Below are 25,900 nucleotides of genomic sequence, written 5' to 3' on the forward strand. Positions count from 1 at the left end.
TGCATCTGACTTCGATACAAGAGCTGCGGTGGTCTAGTCGCTAGGGCATCTCACTGACATGTGGGAGACCCAGGTTCGATTCGATGTAAGGTTGGAATTTTTCCGTCATTGTCCCCACATAAAGTGGCTCTGAGGCTCGCCCAGCCTCAAATCAATGGGTACCTGGGGGCAACCCTGGTGGAAGGGTGGTAAAGATGGCCAGAGAATGGTGCTGATCTCAGCACCTAAAAAATGACCGAGATCGAGAATATGTGGGGCTTTACCCCCACATCTCCTAAATGTGCCTTCATGGCACAGTGCTATATGCACAGGGAACATTACCTTTACCTGACTTTGATACTCTTCTCCGTTACTAGGGGAGGAACAGTAACATTTCTAAACTTCTTAAGGCCTATGGGTCCATTTTTGAAAGGCCACCTTGTTTGTATTGTTGATGCTGCTTGTATTGTTGATGCTGCTGGACACAACTGCAAAATGGCTAGGCTTGTACAATTACATATTAGGCCATCCCTTCCTGTCTTGAAATCAATTGACGTTTGACTTTCGTGTGTATCACTTGACTTTCGTGTGTATCACTGAACTTGATATTATGCATTTGAACTGTGTTAGAAGATTTTTATGCACATATTTTTTTCAAGTGTTCTTAGCTTACCGGCCTTCCTTTGCCACTTCTGGCAACCCTGCGCTTCCATGCTTTACAGGTCCAATCACTGCATTTCTGTCACTCAGTTCCAATTTTAATTCGGAGCTAACAACACCATCTGGCAACATGTCCGGGCAAAAGGGGATATCTGGTAACCCTACATAGGAAGGTTATAAAGGTGGTTGTACAACATGTAAAAGGGTACAGGTTAAAATATGTTCACTTCCATATCTTTGCATGTAGTTCTTGTGTGGATACCTGCTTTTGTAGTTTTTGCCACCACATCTTCATGTAAGTGCTCCTGTTTTAATAGCCCTGAAGAAACCAAACGATCTTTATGAAATATTGGACTATAACTACGTCTGAGCCAATTCCTGTTTAAACTAATACCAATACTTCAAAATTGTAACAATTAAAAGTTGTTCAAAAATATGGATTGAAATTGCAGTAAAACCTCGTTAATCCGGGCCCCGATAAGCCGGACTTCGCTTAATCTGGACAGGCAAATGGAAAAAAAGCAGAATACAAGGTTTTAAATGTGGCTAGAAGTCAACAAGAGAACTTCCCAAAGAAAAGGCAGTCAACCACTGACGAAATTCTGTTTCCCCGCAGACTTTGTACTGTACTGTACCGTGTATTTAGGCCTATGCCCTTTAAATACACCATAATAAACGTGTTATGTTGCTATAAACGGAGTTTTAATGCTCTTTCTACTGTTCTTTTAGGTTATTTCAAGTAATCTGAACTTTCATTAAACCAGTCAACTTATCCCCCCATTAGTCCGGATTAACGAGGTTTTACTGTAGTTGGTGAGTATTTCACTCATAAGTAGAACTCAGATTTGTATGTAATTACATATTCTATTCCTTTCTAGATACATACCTTGAACAGGAAAATGCCAACTAATTATACAACTGACATAATTTTGCACAACTTTTATGTTATATATTTTTACATATTTCCCAGGATATTACATAGTTTACATATTTGCTAATTTACTTTACATAATACAACATATTTCGGTAATTTTTTCCTATCATTATCCTTTCTTTTCGATAACTGCCAAAAGCTTGTTGGCTTCACTTGTAAAGTGCTGCAGCATTAGTGCTATGCTATTGTCGTGAAGCTTATTGCATTATTTTTTACAAATGTTACATTGAGAAATGCATAATGCCAACTATTAAGATCTGTGTTTAAAAGGTAGCAAATGAAACCATTTTATGCTCTAATTTGCATTTTGCAAGTAGCTGTATTAGTCTTGACAATTCCTAGACCCTTCTCAAGCAGTACGTATTATTTTCTATTAAAAAATGTTGATATGTTTGGGAATATTTTTTGACATAGCATACATGGTAAGTCTAAAATTTATTTTAATTTCTCTACAGTCTGATGAGGTGTACTTGGAAGCCCAGGTTCAGAATATAACATCAGGACCAATTTGCTTAGAGAAGGTTTCATTAGAATCATCAAACCTTTTTACAGGTATGTAGATTTTGTAGTACTACAGTTCATATTTTTTACATTTTTGGTTTGAATTCTGTATTGGAAGTATAATTAATTAAGAACTTTTACCAACACAATGTGGTTTTGACACTGTTGGGAATTTGGTACAGTAGAAGCATAAGTCAAGAGACTTTTAAAATTTAAATTAATTTTTTTTTTTTTGCATTTTATATAAATATACTGAAATATATAGTTATTCTATTTTATGAACTTGTACAGTCACGGACAGTTCTGGGTTGTAATGATTCCTTTGACCTCCAATGAGAGTGTTACAACCCAGAAGTGTGTGTGACTGTACATACCCTGGTAACCCTTGAAGTGTGTCTGATGTATATATCTATCCTTCCCATTTATCTGCAGTGAGTTCAACAGATATATCCATCCTCCACGTTCTCTGTGTAGACAAGCTACGGTCCTGCTTCTTTCACCATCGGGTTAGTTCACATTTCCACATTGAGATGGTCTTCAGAGTATTTAACTTGCCATAATCACCATGAGATGGAGACACTGCTTTCACATTGGCATTGTGCCAGCTGTCTTTATCGTACACTTGTATATAATATAGTACATAATGTGCTTGGAGCTAAGGTGTGTGGGAATTCAGGAGCCGCATGAGCTTTTATTGTTTGAATTATGTTACTTTAGGTTGGTTTTCAGCCACTCTTGACTAATCGCTTCAATGAGGATGGGTGACAGTACAATGCAATTGATGAGGGGACACTCGAAAAGGACACCCAAACCTGGAAACCCCTGGCTTCTTACATTTTGAAGTCTTGCATTTTTACTCTCAAAAGGAGTGAACTATCTTCTTCAAGTATAGAAGATGCTCTTTTGGAGAATGATGAGGAGTTGTAATTTTTAAAATTACCCACCGTGGATGAGATTTGGCAAATGCAAATTACAAACTTAAGGGATTAAAGAAAAATTGTTGAAAGTTACGTTGAAATTTTAGTCATAAAAGTTTAAGTTCTGCAACTCCACATTTTAAAAATTTTGATAACTCATGGAACAATTTATTCTCAGGATTAAGTGGAAGATTATGTAAACATGAAGGTCTGACCTGGTTTTTTGCATTATTTCAATGTTTTTTGGCCTAAAGTATTTCTTTTACTTGCGTTATTATGTTGAAATACTAATTAGCTGAATTTCATTTCTGTTATTGACTAAAAACAATAGGTTTTTATAATTTTCTAATTTGAAATGAACATTACCAATTTCCAGGGTGAAGGTGCAGTTCTACCCCCTGATATGTAATCTCGCACACCACCCTAATAGTATTTTGTTTCTTTTTGCAGTAACTTCTCTAAACAATTCTGGTGATTCTTCCGTGTTCGGTCAAGTGAACGTTCTGCAGCCGCAAGCGAGTCGTCAGTTCCTGTACTGCTTGGCTCCGCAACCTAGCCTGTGCTCAGACATCCGCCTTCTCAGTGGAGCCACAAACATAGGAAAACTTGACATAGTCTGGAGGTCTAATCTTGGCGAGAGGGGTCGCTTGCAAACTAGTCAGCTCCAGAGGATGGTGAGTTAGATTTTTAAAAGCCTCGGACACTTGTTGCACAGTGACAAGGTCTTGAATATTCTACAGTGTGTTCCAAAATTCATTCAACCCTAATTTTGTGAAGTTTATTCTGTCCGTCAAGTTCATCACCAAATATTTGCCATTTTATGATGAATTGATGAATGCTCTCATTGCTGATCACATTGCATCCTCTACTCATAACTTCTCGTCTGATGGTTCTGGGTATTGTCCAATCAAAAACCTATTAGTCGTGGCTAATGAACCGTTCATATTTTGAAAGGAGCATTCACATTATCACATCAGATTGTTAGAATATTAGGTATTGGTAGATATTATACCGGTACTTTATCAATAAACATTTCATAAATGTCAATTCATTATTAATACTACATGACTTTTGTTTAATTTTCAGGCTCCAGACTATGGTGACATCAGGTTATCCATTCAGGAGTTACCAAATCTTGTTTATCTGGAGGAGCCGTTTACTTTTGTATGTAAAGTAACAAACACGTGGTAAGTTGACTAATTACCTACTTTTATCTGATGCATATTTGTAATTGAATTTAGTATGAGGGAAAGTCATTAAATGACGAGAATTTTACCGTAAGTTCATGGAAAAGGATTCACAATTTCGAGACACAAAACGGCTCCTTAGCAAAAACCGTGTATGGGGATTGTGATGAGGGCTAGGATTTTGATGACCTTAAAATTGCCAAAAAATGAACTTTAAAAAATGCATTTATGACCTAATACATGCAAGAAAATGACCTATAAAATCTGAAAGATTTGTAGAACAAATTTATAAACTACCGAGAGAGATTCAAATTATAAATTAACATTACAGTATCTATCACATGTTCATTGCGTACTGTAGTGCAAGTAAGAAAGTTCACTTTTTGTCATCTTTTACACTTTAAGTACTGAGTTGCAGTACACAACGAAAATCATATACAAAATTTCAAAAGCGAATGATTGTCAGTTGGACAAGAGAGCTTTCCTTGTACATGGAAAAACTTCTCTCGACTTCCACCGACACAAGAGGAGCGTACTTGAAATGAACAATATCACTAGCTGTTAAGTCACTTTCAATTCCATGGAGTACAAATTGCTTCCCTGACAAAATGTCGGATACAGATCAGACAGTCATTCAGAACTGCACTGAAGGCAATGAGATGAGAGTCGGGAACCTCTCTCCTTCAAAGGGTTACATTTGCATGTAAAATGCTCCTTCTTTCACCAAAATGTAGAAAAATGCATAATATGACTTTTAAAAGGGCCGAAAAATGACTTAAACGGTTTAAAAAGTTTAAAAAATGCCCTTTAATCCAAAAAGGGTCAAAAAATGCAAAACAAATGCCCTAGCAAAGGCATCTCATTTACAAAAATGAAACACATAATGTCGGTGAACAATGCTGAAGTCTGAGACCAGTTAACTTGGTAACTGATACTGTGAAAGAGCAGATTGATCAATAAATGCGTGACTTCAAACTGTAACTAGTGCCCAATATCGTGACAGATTAATGAACAAGTCGAAGCTTGCAATATTATAGAAGTGCTTGGGACTTTACTCAAAAGGAGTATAATTGCTTCACGATAACCCACTCTCATGCGGCTGTGCATACATTGGATGCACTAAGTGCTCCGAAATTTGAGGTTTGAAACATCCATCCTACAGTCTCGACGTGAGGTGATTTGACTGTTTAAACCTTTGAAGGTCAAGTTCACAGATGAAAACAAGGTTATGTAGGTAGTGGAAAAGTTGATTAAAGGTCTTGATAAAAAAACTTTTTTCTAGAGGGAAAGCCTTGTGGACCAAGTGTATTGTGAAGCAGGGTGAGTATATTAAAAAATAAGACACGAACACATTCTGTAAGTACTCTTGTAAAAAAAAAATTGACATGTTGTTATATGTTCAAATAATTCTGTAGTAAAATATATTGCTTTTGTTTCATTTGTACCTGGTCTGTTCCAAAAGATACCAAACACTTCAGGCAATGTGATTGGGGCACGATACTTTGTAGTGGCACCACATAATCAGATTCTTTAACAGTATTTTTCCATTTGTTGCATCACTCCATTTTGTTTCCTTTAATTGTAACGCCTGATGTCGATTTACCCAGTTAGTTCTAGATGACGTAAAGGAAGCACGTGCAAAAGGATACCCATATCGACATCTAAACCTGAGCAAGCGATACAAAACCAAAATAACGCGACGTCCTTGCTTTGCGCGAGTTCCAAGAACTACTCCGCTAGCATGGAGGTTGCATTGGGTTCTAATTATTGTTAGAATCCCGAAGAACGGGGTTAATCCTGCGGATTCCGTTCTATTTTTACCCTATAAGGAACAATGCTATTTATCTCAGATTATGTTACCACTTTAAGCAATTATCTTTCCATACCTAAAAAGGAAAATCATGCACATATATGTATGCGTATTTATATATAGATTATACCAACTACTATCTACCAAATCCTTATATCGTCGCAAGGACGTACCAATGCCAATCGCGACGGTCTTGTTGTCCACATTTAAGTACGTAGTGCAATATCTTATTTGTCTTTTCGACCAGATTCATAAAAATAAAGAAATGACTATTCTTATTTTAAGTTTAACGACATTCTTTAAAGGGATATCCAAAAGGTTCAATTAATCGATCATAGTCCAATTTCGTAACTTTTAACAATTTTTCTTTTCTTTATTGCGGTATTTGACATGTAACCAATTGAACTCTACATCAACAGCTATGCTGCAAAAGGCATCTCTTCAAACAAAAGTACCACTGTACATTTAACAATTACACTGGGCTAACATTACGCCCTTCCTACGACTATAGAATTTTACATGTACATATGCCCAGCGAACGTTTTCGCATCCAATCATACACTCAACAAATCCTCTTAAAAAGGGGACGCCGTTCTTAAAACAGTCGTACCATTCAATAATTCCAGTCCAATATTAACATTAAAGACAACTTTACAATGGACCCACACCGGAATCAATTATCAATCAAAAAGGAATTCACTAACGGCATAAATAATTTAATTCTGTTAATGGCTGTATTGCTTGATTATACTAGGTCCTATTCAATGCAATTCACGGGCGGTTAAAGCTTTGTGCACGGGAATTGATGCTACTACTTGGGTATAGGTTTACTAAGGTCTTTTTTCCCATTCATCGTATTAAGTAAGACGGAGGGACTAAATGTTCAAATCATGAAAAGACAGTAGCCAGGTATAAGTGGATAAACTCCTCATTGGTTCTCGGACAAGTAATTCAAAAATGGGCAATCCAAGACGGATTTGATTGTGCAGCACATAGCTATCATGTCTAATGCTTATTTTCGCACATACGAATCATTTAGGTCCTATTCTTATTTGACGTATTGGCTTAGGTCAATTTCACTAGCACAATAAATGGTCAAATAACGATCAGTCGATTGAACACACGAATCTCGCCAACTCTTGACATTAAAGTCTACTTCGTAGACGATAGGGCCTACCGTGGAATAAACAACGGGATATAGTATGCAGTCTCTGGTTTACCTTGTGTTCCTTAACGACTGTTTTAATGTTCCTCTTTTAACCGCACGGGTACCCACTTCTACGGTTAGCTGGCTTCCCACATGGATGCGGAGGACTTGGGCATCAAGGAAAGGCTCCCGTTTCCACTGGCTGGCGAGACGTGCGGACGAACTGCTGTGCTGGAAACGACTTCTAGGCTAGTGCACTGGTAGCGAGTCCTGTCCTGGCTGTACTGGTGGCGACTTCTGAACTGGCTGTGCTGGTAGCGACTTCTCGACTGCGAATTGCTTCCGATCGTAGTAGTCGGGAAAAAGGGGGAGGGGGAGGAGGAAGTTTTAATGAAATCCGCATGACGGCGACGAAAGTCCAGGCACAATGCTGCTGCCGTCTACATGCGGATATGAGAACTTAGTTAAAACAAATAAGTTCTATTTCCGTACGTTCACGTACGTGTAACTATCACCAAAGGCAATGAAAAGCTTTGTGATGTTCCATAATGTGTTCACTTAAATATATGTGTGTATAGTAACTATTCTAAAAACTATAATTGTCGTTCAAGTGAATCATAGAGTTGGCAACACTGCAAGTATTTGATAGGGAGGCTAGATAGTGACAGCACTGTAGGGCTTGGTGGTTTGTAGTAACAGAACATAATGTGCACAGTCTGTTGCATGCATCTGCTGAGAAGAGGGGGAAGTGAAAAGTAATGGATACGTCCAATCACATACAACGGGCATCATTAAATTCATGTGTGATTGAAGTATTTCGACGAATGCAAGCCGTGTATGGGGATGTGTGTTTCAAAAGAAACACTGAAAATTATTGACACACCTTAAAGAAATTCCGAAGGGTCATCAAAAATAAACGGCCGGTAAAACTGTCACAAGGTGTGAGCATGCTCCACAATAACGCACGCCCACACACTGCCAATGCAATGATGGACACACTGCACAGTTTTTTTGGGATGTTATGGAACACCCACCATACATCCCAGATCTGTCCCCTTGCAGCTTGCATATCTTTGGTCCGCTGAAAAAGGCTCTGAAGGGTAAGCATTTCGTTCCGATCAAGCGGTTCAAGATGCTGTGGGAGAGTGGTTCAACATGCAACCAGCATCCTTCTTTAAGGACGGTATCAAGAAACTTGTTCAGCATTGGGACAGTTGCCTGAACAGTGGGGGTGCTTATATGTACAGTAGCCTCTGTCGAAATAATACCAGTACGCAATCATTGTGATATTGTGTATTTCCTTACATATAAACAGTGTTAGCTTCTACACCCCAGTATATGTTTCATTTGAATGATCCTTATAGGTTTATTTTTAGTGTTTTTTCAATAAATGTAAAATCCATCTATGAAAAAGGCATGAGTTAGCCAGCTAAAGGGAACAGTGGAGATTGAATGAAAAATAAAAGACAAATTTATTCATCATCACTCTTATCAAGTCGATAAAAAAAAACACTAACTGAATTTTTTTTTTTTAATCGATCCAATTATGGGATATGCTACATTTATTGAAAAACTCAAGGTAATACGTAATTGTTATTAGATCAAAAATTTTTCATAATTCTGGGGACACCCTGTTTTCAACTTTTACACTTATTATTTTAACAGTAATTAATGTGGATAATCAGTGAAATTTTCCTACAGGGTGTTCATTCAGAATCTAGGGAGAATGATGTGATGTCTTTCTTCTTTCTTTGACAGTGAACGGACCATGGACTTGGTGCTTGGATTAGAAACAAGTTGCACATCAGGACTAGCGTGGACTGGAATCTCTGGGAGACAGCTGGGAGAGTTGGAGCCTGGTGGTGCCATTCAGCTGCCTTTGAAAGTGGTGCCTGTGGCATCAGGGCTACAGGTAATCATTGAAACTTTAAGCTACACTATGATGCCATTCGTCACCGGACACCCCATACCAGTACCAGTACGTTAATCCGGTCACAGCACCACATCAGTATCATGTAGGGCCACCTTTCGCCGCAATGACGTCCGCAACCCTTCGAGGAAGACTTTCCACCAATTTGCGATATGTGTCGACAGGAATCTTGCCCCATTCCTCCTGCAAAGTGGCAAACAACTCAGTGGTGTTTTTTGGGCAGCATGGCCTGGCTCTCAAGTGGCACTCCAACTCTTCCCAAAGGTGTTCAATGGGGTTGATATCTGGACTTTGGGCTGGCCAATCAAGTTTTTGCACACCCATGTCCTCGAACCACGTGTTGATAATGCCTGCCGTATGACATGGATCATTGTCGTGCTGAAACAGGTATGGGCCAATACCGAATTGTTCCCACAATGTCGGTAGCGCAGAATTGTCCAGAACTTTTTGGTACGCATCGGCATTCATGTTACCCCGAAATAAAACAAGAGGACCAAGACCATACCACGAAAAGCAGGACCACACCATGATGCCACCTTTGCCAAATTTCACTGTGGGTATGATACAGTCCTGTAAACAGCATCCACTGGGCATACACCACACCCACACACGTCCATCGGACTGCGATTCATCACTCAATAGGACGGATTTCCATTGTTCGAGAGTCCAATGGCGGCGTTCCTTGCACCACTGTAACCGACAGGTCGCATTGCAGGCTGTGATATGCGGCTTGTGAACTGCTGCACGATCATGAAAACGACGTGCAACGATCTCCCAGCGGACAGTAGGATCACTTGCATCACTACTGGAAGCTGATCGAAACTCTGTACCACCATCTGTAACGACACCTTCCGGTTTGACTTCACCACACGTTTCAAGCATCGACGGCCACGATCTGTTAATATTTTCGGTTTACTGGGTCTGGGTCATCATGTCATGAGCCCCTCTCGCTTCCACTTCACGATAACATCACTCACTGTCGACCAGGGTATCTGAAATTTGTTGAAAATCTCACGGGTCAATTGCCCAAACCTGTGGGCTCCAATGATCATCCCTCGTTCCACCTCACTCAGTTCGCGTCGTCTGTCTATATTGACTGCTGTAGCTGGTATGAGTGTATTCTCAACTGGCAATGCCTTTTATAGGTTGTATGACGTGTACAGACGATCCCAAGCACTTTTTGAGGGGTGTCCGGTGACGAATGGCAACATAGTGTATATTAGTTAGTTATATTTTTTCACTACATGACAAATAAAGAGCTCATAACACACAGAGAATATAACATATCGAAAAGTTTTGAAAATTGTATCCTAACAAGGATTATATTCTCTTGTGTGTCAAAAGGTATTTCTAATAGCTAGTTGTATTTGAATTAGTTCCTTTAATTGTATGGAGATGGCACTAGTGTTGATATATCTAAAGAAGGCTGATTACATTGAGAAGTTTATACCTGCAATTTATATGGAGATAGAATTGGAAATTGTGGTGAGGATAGAAATAATGTGAGAGAATTGCTTTATATTGTCAAGGTTTAAAACATGGTTAAGCCAGAGTGGTTATAGATCGATCACAAGGAAAATAAGCTTTGGGAAAAGCGTTCCTGCATCTTACCTAACGCTCTCAGGCAGTGTTCCCAGGTCAGACTTGAAAAAATCGAGAGATTGTTCCTTGGAGAACCAGAAGATTGGCTAAAAAAACCTGATGATCTAATAGTAGCAGATTAATAACATTCTTGGGGGGGAGGGGGGCAATTACTCCGTCATCTTGGACGTTCACTGATTTTTTCCATGGAGAGGCAAGCAAGGTATTTTTCCAGGGGGTTATACGAGGCATATTACCCCATAATAGTGTTTTTCCCTCAAAACACACCACTTGAGTTTGAAATTATCACATTCCTGCATCTCCATTATAATAATTGATGTAAATTACTGAGACGGAAATCAACTTATATGTCTGAAATAATGTAAACTTTTTGGTTAACATTAATTTTCCCAGGGTGGGGTTGCAGCTATCGTTGCACCCCCTTACGAATGTTTATGCCCCTATATAATTTTATAGCCGATGAAAGTTCCAAGCAACTACGGGGAAAGGGGAAGGGGTGCATTATTTCGTTTGTAATTGAACAGATATTCTTTCTACCTGGTAAGGCATTGTGTGGATAAGGTGGATGTCTCCAATTACTTACCGAAAACAAACCGCTTGTGCCATCTCATATGCCATTTCATCACTTCCTCTAGGCCTCTCCGATGGCACAGTGGTAGCATCAACACCTTGTAATCAAGGGGTCCCGGGTTCGATACCTGGTGTAGGCATATAGTGGTTTGTATCCCACTTTAAACTGTAGTTCCAGTCCCAAATAGCCTTACTGTGCACAAAGTGGATTTAAAACACCAACTCAATCAATAAGGTCCTCATTCATTCTTATCGCCGTACTTACCTGTAGAGGCACAAAAGCAATGTATAATAGCTGAAATAGAAATGTAAAGTAATCTTATAATAGTAATAAAACAATAATAATTATTGTTATGTCCTGGCACAATTAAGTAGCGTTTGGCATAATTTCACAGTTCAAATATCACTTTTCATGGCTGAGTGAAGTTCCACATACTCTGATCTACCTCTCCCCTCCATGCCTAAGTAAGATGAGCGGGAAACACATTTTTGAGAAGGCCCTTGGTGGTTCCATAGCAACAGTTTATTAAGGAAATCTCCAGAGAAATCAATAGGCGTGGTAACACTGACTCGGACTTCACTGAAGGCTTCTCCTCCACACTCGCGAGCACGATGCGGTTCTGCGGAAGTCCTTTTCCTTGTGGTTCCACTATAGCATATTGTTCTACTGAGCCAGGAGTCTGTAGGTCAAATCTTGAACCAGATATGCACGGGCCCCACAATTTTGTCCCATCATTATTTATTTGGTCATCTATGCTCATCTCTGTACAGTTATGGTTGTCCAGTCATTATGATGTCTGATTGACATGTAGGAGACCTGGGTTCGATTCCCAGGGAGAGTAATCTAAGGAGAGGATTTTTTCGACCTTGTCCACGCATAAAGCAGCTGTGGAGTTGGCCCAGCCTCTAATAAATGGGTGCCTAGGGACAACCCTGTGTAATAAGGGTAGCCAGAGCATGGTGCTGATCACACCACCTCCAAAAATAACAAGATAATGAATGTGTTGGCCATACGTCTGAGAGCTTCATAATTTAGATTTACTAAAGAGGTAGCTAAACAATATGTTATTAAATAACCAAAAATAAAATAGAATTGTTTCCTGGTTGCACAGTTTTCATTAAATATTGTGTATCTTCAGTGGCATATGCTGGGTTCAAAGCATGGACTATCTCTTCATATAATGTTCAAAGGGGAGGCTCCTTTTTGTTCTATTTCTTGGATTTTGAAGTAATGTGACATTGTGATTAAAAACACCTATCTTACAATTTACAAATAATTATAAAAATGTCACTGTTTCATTAATGTAGAAACAGTAAGAAAATGATTTCAAGTTTTTCATGGTTAGCACATGTTGTGAAATATTTATGTAGGCCTACTTGCGATAATTGGTAAAATACAGTAAACCCTCGTTAACACAAACTCGGATGAACACTCAGTTAACATGAACAAAATGTTGGTCGGTTAACGCGAATTTCGGTTACCATGAATTACGAACTGTTTTTTAGTCCATTGCGTCATTAGATCTCATTTAAGACAAACTTTCAAAGTTTTCATTTTTTTTTCTGTTTTTCCTCTGCTAGGCATGTCAGAAATCGCTCAACAATCTCTATCATCTTGCCAACAATCAACTTATACAGTATTGTAACCAACAGATTCAGATCAACGATGTGTTCAAATGTGTTTTTCTATTCTTGAAAACGTAGCCAGTACGAGTTTGATCCGAATTGACCGCTAGTTTTATGGAAGCTATGAGTACAGTTGGCTATGAAGTTACCAGGCATTTGCTTTCCTGTCTGCGACAGCGCAATACACAGAAATTTTTCACCAGAAAATGATCTATGAGTACTTTTTTAAAAAGCTAATTTCTGTAGTACTGTTTTCTATGATGACATACATAATACGTATTGTAAATGGTTAGTGTGTAGAAAGAACTGTATTGCAACAATAAAATTTGAGTCCCCGGTTAGCACGAATTTTTTTAAGACGAACTCTTGATTTAACTCTTGAGATTTTTCGGTCCCTTGGGATTTGTGTTAACAAGGGTTTACTGTACATAATAAACTTTTTACCTTGAATATTTCATTATAACAGGAACTTTATTCTTCTCTTGCCAACGTCTGTGGTAAAATTGTTATTAGTACAGCGAACTACGACACCAGGGGTCCCGGGTTCAAATCCAGGCCTGGGCATGGTTATTCTTTGTGATTGTCCCTTCATCAATTTCGTCGTATCATCAGTCATCCTCGTCTTCGCAATTAGCTATAGTGTCAGAAAGGCAACTCTACATAAAAAAACCAAATCAAACCCATTCTGCTCTTCTTTGGGATGCCAGAGGCCTGCATATCTTCACGATTTGAATCTTATCCTCATACAAAAGTAGAGTAAATTGTTTCATCGATAGTTTGTTAATTATGTCACTCACTCAACACAATAAATAAAAACTGCGCAGTAAGATACGTAATTTTCTTAAACTTCTTTCAACGCTATCAGCCACTCTCCCCCAGTCATAAATAAAGCAGCCGAGCGGTTCAAAACTTTGTCACCATTTTAAAGCATGGTTGGTTGAAGGTCAGAGCGGTCTCTCGCTTCTGAATGTGTTCAATGGGACAGTGTTTGCCCATACCAAAAGAATTTCCCTGTCCCTTTGCCACCATTTTCCCAGTCTTGTAATTGTAGTTCCATTTAAAAATTTCCCTTTCCTGGGAAAAATCCCATGTTGGTTAGCGAATTGGCATCACAAAATGAAGACTTAACCTGTCCAGTGCTTGGGCTTAGAAGCCACTACAAATACATCACCGATCTTAGATTTTATATTTTCTCCCATTATAAGTACTTTAACCATAGCTTCCTGAAACATAAAATCTAGGATCTACTGGAGTTATTGTTTAATAATTACATATGTACAAACAAGATTCCAATGTAAAATCTGCCGATACCAATTAAATATAAAATGACAAATCTTTCACAAAGGTTCTCTTAAGTTACGTATTTTCCTTAATTAATTTATGGATATATCAGATTCATAAAATTATTGAAAATTTATTCATGGGTCAATCTGTTATTATTGATTATTGACGAATATTTTTTGTCAGGAAGTCAATAGGGAGATTCTGTGGCATCATCTAAGCATGACTCTTGTAGAAATGAGTAAAATGTGTAAGGGGATGACAGTTTGTGAATTTGGAAATAAATTTGAAATCAAGAGCAATGCTCAGATTATAACCGATGTACCAATTACCAGATGTACGAATTACCATTACCATCGGTCTTACTACGCATTTCCCCCCAAGATTTCATTTTTCTGCTCTCTGAGAAAGGACAGCTGTCTCAAGAAACCAGCATTCTTTCCCATGAAGCCCCGCATATATCACCGCACCTACTTCGAGATAAAGAAACCAGAATGTTCCCGCAATAAACTCTGATATCCATCCAGTCCACATTCGGCTCACGTCAACATAAATTCAAGCTCAGCCTGATGGCTGAAATCTAGAGATGCAGCTAATCATGGAACTTCAGGCATTTTAAAATTTAAAACCCCCAAGGAAGACTTTCACCCTCGTCCTAAACAAGGAACCTCTGTTCTCAAGGGAGTTTGCAGTCGGCCAGGCTCCGAATGGAAACAATAGTCCCACACATAACAGCCTCGAAGAGATTTCCTACGAGCGCGCCCGCTAGTCTGGCTCAGTGACAGTGAAGTGACAAGGGTAAATAGTACGGAATCTTGAACTACAACCCTGCCCAACAATATCTCTTCGTATCTCTTCGCCTCAGTGAAGTTTTGACAGCCACAGAAGGCATAACTTTAACGAAGTGTCCAAGTTGTGAGCAACAAAATTTAATTAGAATGATGCACTTTTCGTTCTCGAGATCAGCTCTCAAACAAGGTGTTATTGTGTTTTGTGCTACGCGATTATCACCCTTCAGTGTAAGCATTATCACCCTTCGGTGCAGACATGACCACGTGTGGGAGGAGTTAAAAATTGAACGACCAATAGAGAAAAGGACAATTCTTCCGGGAATGAAGGAAGAAGAGGAAGTAAGGACTTTAGAGACACAGTTCGACATAAACAGTTTATAAACATACAGTGCAAGATTCGCAGTTAAGACTTTCACATTCAGACTCTCGTTTCAGCACCTTTGGAGGTCGGAGAGGACTTTATTTTCTCCTCTCTTGACCAAGTCTAGATTCCTAGCTTTGAGATTTCAACCTTAATGTTTAACTTGTTAGACAATGGTGCTCGAGTAAAGTGTTTACGTGCAACGTCGACCATCAGCGGTCTGCGCTGCTAACTTGTTCCGACCCAGAGACTTATGGGTCGGCGATAGTGTTTTGTCTATAATGGTGCTTGTGTAGGCGAGTGACAAGGTGTTGTAACTATGTCAACAGCAGTGCATTAAATAATATGTCATAACATGTTTCAGTGTTCAGTGTCTTGATTTCTGATTTCTGATTCCTTCTTGTAGTAGTAAATTTGGCTCGTAAATGAAGACCAATGTATAAGGAACCTGTGTGTCCTTATCCATCGGCCGAACTCTTGGACCGTCGACATGATGTACAATACCGTGTCTAATTATTGTGGTACATTTATATTTCTTTTACATGAGGGAACATCCATGCTTAATTAACGTAAGACCAGATTCGAACCCGTAAACGCCCCTCTTTCTTTTATTTCTGTTATAAGATTTTAAATCTTGGTTTTTCAGAATATATCTGGCATCAGACTGATAGATGTTTTCCTAAAGAGGACGTTCGATTATGATGATTTAGCTCAAGTTTTTGTGATCCGAAGGTCATCTGAATGAAGCAAAAAACTACGCTGTACTACTGGAAAAATGGCAGATGGGACTTCGCTGGAAGAAAGGTTGGTAGTACAGTGGCTGTTGAATATAATTTGTACAGTAAACACAAGATTATGAATTTCTTTACACAAAAAAAGTAGGTTTGCAGGCAGCTATAATGAAGCATCCAACATGTATATTGAATGGAATCATGCATTGTTAGAATGATTGATGAATTGTTTGCACATTTAAGCACTGTGCTTTTTTATTTAAGGGCTTCCACATATCCAAATGGTTAGCACTCTCACCTTTGGCGGAAGTGGTCTCAGTGCAATGCCTGGTGGGAGCCCCAAAAATTTTGGTGTTGACACAGCATCATCAAGATAACTTGAAAAGAAGAAGTCGTGGGCTTGGAAAGCCAGTGAACACTGGCAACGGAGCTCGATGTGCTGACCCAACAAACCCCAGCTTTCAAAGAGTTGTAGCACCATGGAGTTTTAACACTTGCTGTTTATAAACACCAACATTTCAGGCTTGTAGTGTCTGTTTTTCAGTTTCTTCACCAATTCATTGCATCTCCTCCATGACAACTTATGTGCCCATAACACCACACTAAATTGACATGTGATGTTCTGACTCATCTCCCCTATAGTCTTGACTTGGCTCCCTTTTACTATTTTTCGTGTGGACTGTGAAAGGTTGTTTTTGACAGTCAGAAATTGAAATTTACATTACAGCTGTGTATGATGGAATGTGTGGATAATCATAAACTTTCTTCAAATTTCCAAAATGTTGGTGACAGTGTATAACAGTCATAATGCAATTCAGGATCCTTCAACATTAATTACGGTGCTTCACCATCTGGTATGGGAAGTACAGTAAAACTAAGAGGGCTGTACTGAAAGTAATGCAAAATGAACATATCTTTTTTATTATCTGACATAAGTTGTTTAAATTACTCACGCTGGTAGAGTAGCTCATCCTCCATACAAAGGTACTACTCAGAAATAATGCATGTGTGTCATCGTTGAACCCAACTCTTCAATCTTCTTTGAAAAAAAAATCAGGTGTGCAACTTTCTTGGACTTTTGAGAAGCTGGTGTGATGCCAATGTACAGATTGATTCCATTTCCAGATCATAAATGCCCACATTACATCATGTGTCACCAGATTGTAAAAACGATCTATCTCCATTGTCTTCAAACATTTCTGGTAGATCTTCATATCGGGTGTCAACTGCCGAGGTACCCGGTAGATCTTCATATTGGGTGTCAACTGCCAAGGTACCCACTTTGTACTTATTTTCTGATAACCTAAGTCCTCAACCATCTTTTGTGTGGCATTTAGAGCACAGCCCAATTGGGCAGCAACTTCACGGATTGTGACTCTTCTGTTTGTGACAATCAGTTCATTCACTTGCTGACGATTTGCGTTGCAGTTCGTCTCGCACTGCATGGTTAGTTCTTAATGCTGGGTTCCCCTTCTTTAAACTTCTGCATCCATCTGTGTGTATTGCTCTTGTCAATGGTTTGTAAACATTCTGTAGTCTTCTGTGGATGTCAGAAGGCCTGGACACCTCCTTTTCAAGAACTCAATGACGTCACTTTGCTTCTGCTTGGAATTATTCCTTACCAGCAATGAAGGAGAAGAGTTACTGTACCAACGTGTGCAATAGGAACGACCTGTGTCATTTAGTAAAAGAAATTATGATCACTTTGACACGTTCTTTAGTCAAAAGAAAAAGAACATGATTTAACTAAAAGAAGTTCACATGAAAGACTCGAAAGCATACACGTGATGCCTCTCAGGGTATGGGGTAATATCTCTGTGTTAGTTCGTCAAATAAAAATCAAAGTTAAGTTTGCAGTAAGAAAAAGAAGTCTATTTTACTTCTTTGCAAACTAAATACTTATATGTCTAACATGTAATCCATGTCACTCAAAGAAATTAAACTTCTTATAATTCAACTTGATCACTCTATTCAAAAACCGAGCCCGAACTTCAAAGTTAAGACAAAACACACTCGTAATTGCCATCGCAACAGCTATTAACAAGATAAGTATATACAGGTTAGTCACTATCCTGACATTATTAGTGATAGGTAAATTACAGAAATTAAGATTTAAGAACAATAAACATTTGTACAAGAGAAAAGATAATTAATAACAATAAATATTACTGCAATGGAAAAGGATGTGTCAATTGCCCCCTCTGAAGAAAAATCAAAATCGACGACGAACTGGAAAACTTCTACCAGTCTAGGAGATTTTGGTTTCAATCTCTGGAAAACAGTTTACAATTGTTCATGTATTTAGTTCACAAGTTCTGATATAAAACTGGACGCTTGAAGAAAGATTCAATGGGATGGGACTTCTGATACAGAATTTCCAATAAACGATGACACTTCATACAAATAAGAAAACCAGATCATGTAAACAATCAGCAGCTTATTCCAATATGGCTTCACTCCATAACGTGTTGTAATCACCAATTCATTCAAAACGTTTCCAGTGCAAGGCCTTTGCAAAGACACCTTCCTATGGATCGTGAAGATTTCAACTTAAATTGGTTCTACATTCCATGGTCAGTAATATGCTGGAATCAATCTCCTTTCATATCTACTGATGAAGGGGTTCATTTGTAATGGCTAGCTTTAAATTTCCGGACCCTCATTTACTTGTCTACAGAATTATTCTCTTCTAGCTCCTTTTAATTCAACACTCCATCCACCATTAAATATACTTTTCATAGTTTAAGACTGATCTCAGTTTTATACTTTCGTAGAAACGAATAACCAACAGCAGATCTTGTGGTCAATCCATAACAATGAAAACTTCCACTGGATTGGTGCTTTCAATAGTTTCCAGCACTGAGTTACGCTTGCCAACAACTCAAGTTCTGAATTCTAGTCTTAGCTCACTGAATTTTTATACTGAACGGCCCACCTTAATTTACACATAAATTCTGATTTGTTACGAATATCAGGATAATATCTTTGTCACCAGACTGTAAAATCTCTCTTCTTGCCACCAGTTCCCTCCGAGACTGCCTAACATAAGGAACGTTTCTATGTCAGGCGAGGGGTGAAATCCCGCACCTCGTCCAGATTAGATCCGGTGTCCCAACAGAAGTTCCTCGTTACTGCCACACTATGCTGTTGCTCAGCACTGGGATATGGTTCAACAATGTCTGTCTGCACGCCACTGTTCGTCATTTGAGTCCTTGGAGAATTATTGCTATCTCTTGGTGGTGATAAACGTTGTTGACTTGGGGAAGAAAACCTTCTGTTAGGATATGGTCTATCGTAAGGATTACCTCTGGAAGCTGGATATTCTCGTCGTGATCTAAACCGACGCTGCTGCTGGTATCAATATCCAGTTCTTGAGTCTGAACTGCCAATTTGGTTGCTGCTGTTTTGCTGCTGAACTACGCGAACTCTAGAAATTCTTTGGCCATCCCTGCTGTTTTGTTCAGCTCCAATATCTGGTCTCCATGTGGACCACCAAGCATCTTGTTGCTCTGCGTGCTCATATCTCTTAACAAAATCCGCTAAGAGATCCACGGTGTTTGGAGCATGAGCCAAACACAATTGCTTTATTCTCCAAGGTAGCTGTCCGATGATTAGATGTATTACTTCCTGCTCGGTGTAATGATTACTCAGATTCCCGTAGGCAGAGTACACGGACCAAACATATTCCTCCACATTGTTATCATTCTGCTTATTGTACCGCCTATTCCTCACCGACGCCAATTCTCTCTCTTTCGCTTCTGTTGAAGCAAAACGCTTCTTAAACTCTCTGCAGAAATCATAGTAAGTGCGGAAATCGTTCTTACGGGAATAAAACCAGTGATAGGCCTTTCCAGCTAACAAACGTGGAATGATTTCAAGCCTATAATGTTGAGGAATCTGTAGAATTTTAAGGTTTGTATTCAATTCCTTTAAATATATTTCAGTTGAAGTAGCGATAATATTGCCGTCGAACTTTCTCATAGAATTGAAGTCTGCCATCCTAGGAGTTACCCCATTGTGTACAATGCATGAAGGAGGCTCTCTTCTGTTTCTTCTGCTGCGAGCAGTTGATTCACTGTCTGAAGAGCTGGATTCGTTCATCTTCTTGTACCTCTTTTTCCCGTGAGGTTTTTCCTTGAAGGTTTGAAGCTTCGTCTGAACAGATGGGATAAAATGTCGATCTTCCAGAACCTTCATCAACACGGTGGATTTGAGGATGATCAGAGTTCTCCTGAATCTGTAACCTATTCAGCTGATCAGAAATATGAATAATTACACTACAGATATGACGAACATCTGAGGAAAATGTGTCTTGTTTAGTTTCAACTGTTTTCCTCCATTCTTCGTCAGCTTTTCTGTATCCCTCGGTTTCATTTATATTCTCAGCAAGTTTCTCTGCCACTTTCTGGTTAATGGTATCTTCTAAGTTATCTGTAATAACAGTTACCTGATGATTCACCTTTTCAAATACTTCATTCCTGAAACTGCTCTGTTCCTCAGTAATTTCCTTACGGAAGTTACCCTGAGATTGTTCAACCTCTTCTCTCAACAGGGCAATTTCTTTTTGCACATTTGATTCCACTTGTTGAGAGTTTGTTTCACATGTCTGACGTAAGTTAACGAACTCTGTTTGAATGCTATCTTTTATCTTCTGTTGATTTTCTTCCATTTTTACAGTCAAATTCTCCAGTCTCTGTCTCATCTCTAAAGTAGATTCTGTGAGTTTCGAATAACCCTGTGAAAACTTCTCTTCTAAGCGCTGTTCTGATTCCATCAGATTTCTACCACTTTCCTCTAACTTTAAGTTCAAACTGCGTTCCAACATGGCTACATTCTCCTGAAACTTAGCTTCCAGATTGCTAGAACTTTCCTGAATTTTTGATTCCCGAGAATCCAAAGCATTGGAGTTTTCTTGGAACTTGGCTTCCAGATTGCTGGAACTTTCTCTAATGTTTTCCTGAATTTTAGATTCCAGATCCCTTGTACTTTCCTCCAACATAATCCGTAATGAAGAAAGCAGATCTGCTGTAACAGGAACTGACTGCACTGGAGATTCATTCTCCTCAGACGACAATTTACTTGCACTTCTCAACATCTTCTTATCCATATTTGTCTAACACAGAATTTCCATCACAATCATAAATCAATTACACTTGACGAACACACAAAAATGAACACCACTAAGGAAACAACAGATTTCGAGCCCCGCGTTATTGCGCCAAAATCTTGAAACGTTCTTTAGTCAAAAGAACATGATTATCTAAAAGAAGTTCACATGAAAGACTCGAAAGCATTCGCGTGATGTCTCTCAGGGTATGGGGTAATATCTCTCTGTTAGTTCGTCAAATAAAAATCAAAGTTAAATTTGCAGTAAGAAAAAGGAAGTCTATTTTACTTCTTTGCAAACTAAATACTTATATGCTTAACATATAATCCATGTCACTCAAAGAAATTAAACTTCTTTTAATTCAACTTGATCACTCTTCAAAAACCGAGCCTGAACTTCAAAGTCAAAACAAAACACACTCGTAATTGCCATCGCAACAGCTATTAACAAGATAAGTATATACAGGTTAGTCACTATCCTGACATTATTAGTGATAGGTGAATTACAGAAATTAAGATTAAAGAACAATAAACATTTGTACAAGAGAAAAGATAATTAATAACAATAAATATTAGTGCAATGGAAAAGGACGTGTCAACTTTTGCATTACTTTCAGGACTACATATTTTAACTGTCATGTTATTAAATATGCTGTAAACAAATTGTATATGGTAAAAAAGGTTGTTTCCTGTGCTCATTGAACTGTGCCCTGAAGACACACAGGGGGATGTGGAGGTAGGACCCCACATATCCATGATCTTGATTTTTTGTCAGTGATGAGATCAGCATCATGCTCCATCTGCCTTTACTCCCTGGGGTTCCCCCAATGCTATGTAAGCCCCAGAGCTGTTTTTATGCAGGGACAAAATTGGAAAAATTCCAACCATAGATCACGCACGCCAGGGATCAAACCTGGAACTCCTTATACCTTTCCTGTATAAGATTCTCTAAATCAGCGGTTCTCAGACTTTTTCCTCATTGCACCCTTTAGTCATAACTAAACGTCTAACGTACCCCACTATAGGTTTTCTCAGATTAGTAGGTTTTGGGGATTTTTTTTTAGCTGTCTGATTGGTGGGGTGTTTTTCATATGTTGGAGGCATGTGTCTGCAATGGAGCAAAATGGCATTCTGCTGTATGTGGAAGGATGGTAAACAAATAAGCATTAGAATCCTACATTTATTATTTTATTAGGTGTCCCTACATTTACAATCTTTACAATTAGTTACAAAAATAAAAATTTGAAACACATGTATGCTAAGAAGTACATAAAAAAACTTTAATTTTCATATATTTTTTTCCTGAGTTCTTGAAAAAAGGTAAACAACAAATATAATTTTGTAAACCAACTGTCAAGCACAATTGTGGAGTTTTTATTGTAAATCCTCAGAGTTTCTAGTGAGAAGTATGTGCCTGCATAGCCTGACACAAGTTTCTTGTTCCCTGGTTGTTCACTTGAAACTTTCAAGTGGAGATTTGGCTCCAAATTTAGTCTATTGTAGATTTTGAACGAGTATTTTATTTCAAAACATATGAAACAAAGATAAGAGTGTCAGTGACAAAATCAGCCTTATCCTGTTGAGTAATAAAGCTATGAAGTCTGAAACAATGAAGTCTGCTCTACACACCTGCAGCAAAAATGTTGTCATGTTGTTTTTCTTGACATTTCTCTTCCGAGCCAATCGCGTACCCCTTCAAGTCATTCCTGTACCCCTGGGGGTAGGCATACTGCAGTTTGAGAACCTCTGCTCTAAATGATCTGCTTTTAATATATGATCTAAAAATTAAGCATAGAGTTTGGAAACATCAGATATCACACAATTAATTCATTATAATGCCTAGGAGTCACCATTTATAGGTACAATCTAATACAACAGTACTATCAAGTCTCTGGAAAATTAAAAAAAATTAAGTATTTATCCTCGACAGAGAAGTATTTTTTTAAGGACAGTGTTTAATGCACAGAAGCAAGAGATAATAGATTGGATCAGGGAGTCGTAACGTAACGAAATGGAACGGTATTTTCAATTACGGTTTCCGTTACGTTACAACCAGAAACAGAAGAACTTTTTTCGTGAACAGAAACGTTACCTCAGGTATATGAACATTACGTTACAGGTGTGCATAACGGTACCGAACCATAACTGATCTCTAAAGGAGTAGGTCTTCACGTGACACTTTAACGTTACATCCATTGCCGGCACCCAGTAACGTTACAGGGTAAGAAAGAGGTTCGTCACGTATTGACTAGTAACTTTAGTGTGTGTGGAAAGTGATAGTAACGTTACAATTAACCAGTAACTTAATTGAGGTCACGGTTGTAAAAACGTTACACTCCTTTTCTCAAAGCAACAACGTTATTTATAGCTGGTATGATACAGACGTTCCGATGTGCAATACCGTGTCCGATGCCGTGTTCCGGAGAGAATAACATAGGTCTCTCGTATAATTGTGCTCGTTACTTTTGTAACGTTACAGTTCTTTTCCTCCACAAAAGTCTGTTTCGAAAAAGTGATACACATATCCGTTACGAATAGCAAATACCGTTATCGAAGGCGTTTTCGAAGAAGCCTCATAATTATGATCGGCAGCATACTAACATTACAGTACTTTGACCCCTTGAAAGTCACTAAGTTATAATACGTATTTTCGTTTTGGATGTCAGTGAAAAAATTAAATTGTAAAACAAAACGTTTGAAAACATCCGTAAACAAGATTCGGCGTGACAAAAGTTCTGGTTATTGGAATTTACTTATTAACTATGTATTTATCACAAATATATTTCTTTTCTGCATACTTAATCGCTTTATGTGAATTTGTTCTAATTTGATTATTTATGCAAGATGAATTTTAACATGTACGTTCACTTTATACGATAGCAAAGCAAACGTTTGTTGAGGGAAAACGTTTATATCTATCTATCTCATCTCTCTCTCTCTCTCTCTCTCTCTCTCTCTCTCTCTCTCTCTCTCTCTCCCTCTCTCTCTCTCTCTCTCTCTCTCTCTCTCTCTCTCTCTCTCTCTCTCTCTCTCTCTCTCTCTCTCTCTCTCTCTCTCTCTCTCTCTCTCTTCTCTCTCTCTCTCTCTCTCTCTCTCTCTCTCTCTCTCTCTCTCTCTCTCTCTCTCTCTCTCTCTCTCTCTCTCTCTCTCTCTCTCTCTCTCTCTCTCTCTCTCTCTCTCTCTCTCTCTCTCTCTCTCTCTCTCTCTCTCTCTCTCTCTCTCTCTCTCTCTCTCTCTCTCTCTCTCTCTCTCTCTCTCTCTCTCTCTCTCTCTCTCTCTCTCTCTCTCTCTCTCTCTCTCTCTCTCTTCTCTCTCTCTCTCTCTCTCTCTCTCTCTCTCTCTCTCTCTCTCTCTCTCTCTCTCTCTCTCTCTCTCTCTCTCTCTCTCTCTCTCTCTCTCTCTCTCTCTCTCTCTCTCTCTCTCTCTCTCTCTCTCTCTCTCTCTCTCTCTCTCTCTCTCTCTCTGTTTACATGTGTTACATCATTTTTTTTTAAAAAAATACAGTTGTTTGGCGATGAGAATGATTCGTGCTTAGATTAAGTTGCTGAAGGACGAAACATAAAGGACCAACCATGGTCGAGCCAAAAAAATCATCCGTGCCAATCGTTCGTCCACCTAAGCGAGAGGCAAGCTTTCTCCTATCGGAAGACCAAAAATAATTGCTTGTTGCGCGACCTTGAGAAGGCGAACCGAACTGATAGCAGCAGCACCACGCAAAATCGGAAAATCTGAATCCTGAAACTTTGTACACGTGACTTTCGATCACGAAGCATCCGAGTAGACAACGCCTTGGGGCGATATGAAAGGCACTTTTGGCAAGTAGAAAATGCGTAGAAACGAAATGTTAGATGAATTGTTGTACGAAACAAACGAAACCGCGTTTGTGCAACTGGTCTGTAGCTAGACAGGGCCATTGGACTCTCAAGAAGGCAAGAATTGTATGGAAAGTGATTCTTAAAACTAAGCGAATAAAATGACAGTATATTTTATCATTTACAAGGGCCCTCATCCGCTTACAATTTGAAAATTACTTTCAGTAATTCTTGTCTTCTTGGACAGGAGGTGCATTAAACTTTTTGGTGTAGAAACAGACAGAATGCCCGCCTACCTACCACGTTTGAAAGAAGGTCATAGACAGACAAGAAAGTAATTTTCAGAACGCAAGAACGGCAGTCGACATGGATATTGAGCAACGTGTGACTGAGAAATACAATCGGAACAAAGGACAAGATTATTCAAGAACAGTAATTTTATAAAACTTCCTATAATTAACTCAAACTCAGTTCATCCTTTTATCCTCTTTTTGTTTGTTATACTTTTGTATTATTCATGTTTTATATCGCTTTTCTGCCACTTGTAGATAATCGCGACTATGAAGATGAATGATGATCATATTAAATCTATGAAGGGATGTTATAAAAAAAAACAGCCATGCCCAGATGTCTACTCGAACTTGAAATGTTTGGTACGTACCGAGTGTATGAATGGATTACTAAACGACTTCGGCCTTCGAGGCTACGGTTTCAGTTGCAACATGCAGTATAATTACGTTTCTACTACTCTGAATTGACCAAAGCATGTGGTATGTATCCTTCATTTTACTTAAAAAGCCCCTTTATACATGAGATACTACAAATAGTTTCAGGCATACCCTTGAATTCTGATTGCCTGGCACTTTTTTTTTTAACTAAGTAATGAAGTGACGTTTATATTCATATTAGGCCTACGACTAGCTCGAACTAAAAACTCTTGTGAAATACTGTGTAT

General features: G+C 38.7%; 1 protein-coding gene across 1 annotated transcript in view; it reads left to right on the top strand.

Moving 5' to 3' along the window:
- The window catches only part of LOC145979757 (trafficking protein particle complex subunit 13), a 73,756-nt gene that overhangs the window by 37,292 nt on the left and 10,564 nt on the right, over positions 1-25,900 (top strand). The window contains exons 6-10 of the mRNA XM_083112743.1: positions 2,029-2,125; positions 3,442-3,665; positions 4,078-4,178; positions 8,894-9,047; positions 15,943-16,100. Of these exons, the coding sequence (XP_082968869.1) occupies positions 2,029-2,125; positions 3,442-3,665; positions 4,078-4,178; positions 8,894-9,047; positions 15,943-16,041 (675 nt within the window). The 3' untranslated portion in view covers positions 16,042-16,100. The remainder of the gene's footprint in view (positions 1-2,028; positions 2,126-3,441; positions 3,666-4,077; positions 4,179-8,893; positions 9,048-15,942; positions 16,101-25,900) is intronic.

This window comes from Lepisma saccharinum, chromosome 26 (genome assembly GCF_977018435.1).
Source record: "Lepisma saccharinum chromosome 26, izLepSacc3.1, whole genome shotgun sequence".
Taxonomy (NCBI): Eukaryota; Metazoa; Arthropoda; class Insecta; order Zygentoma; family Lepismatidae; genus Lepisma; species Lepisma saccharinum.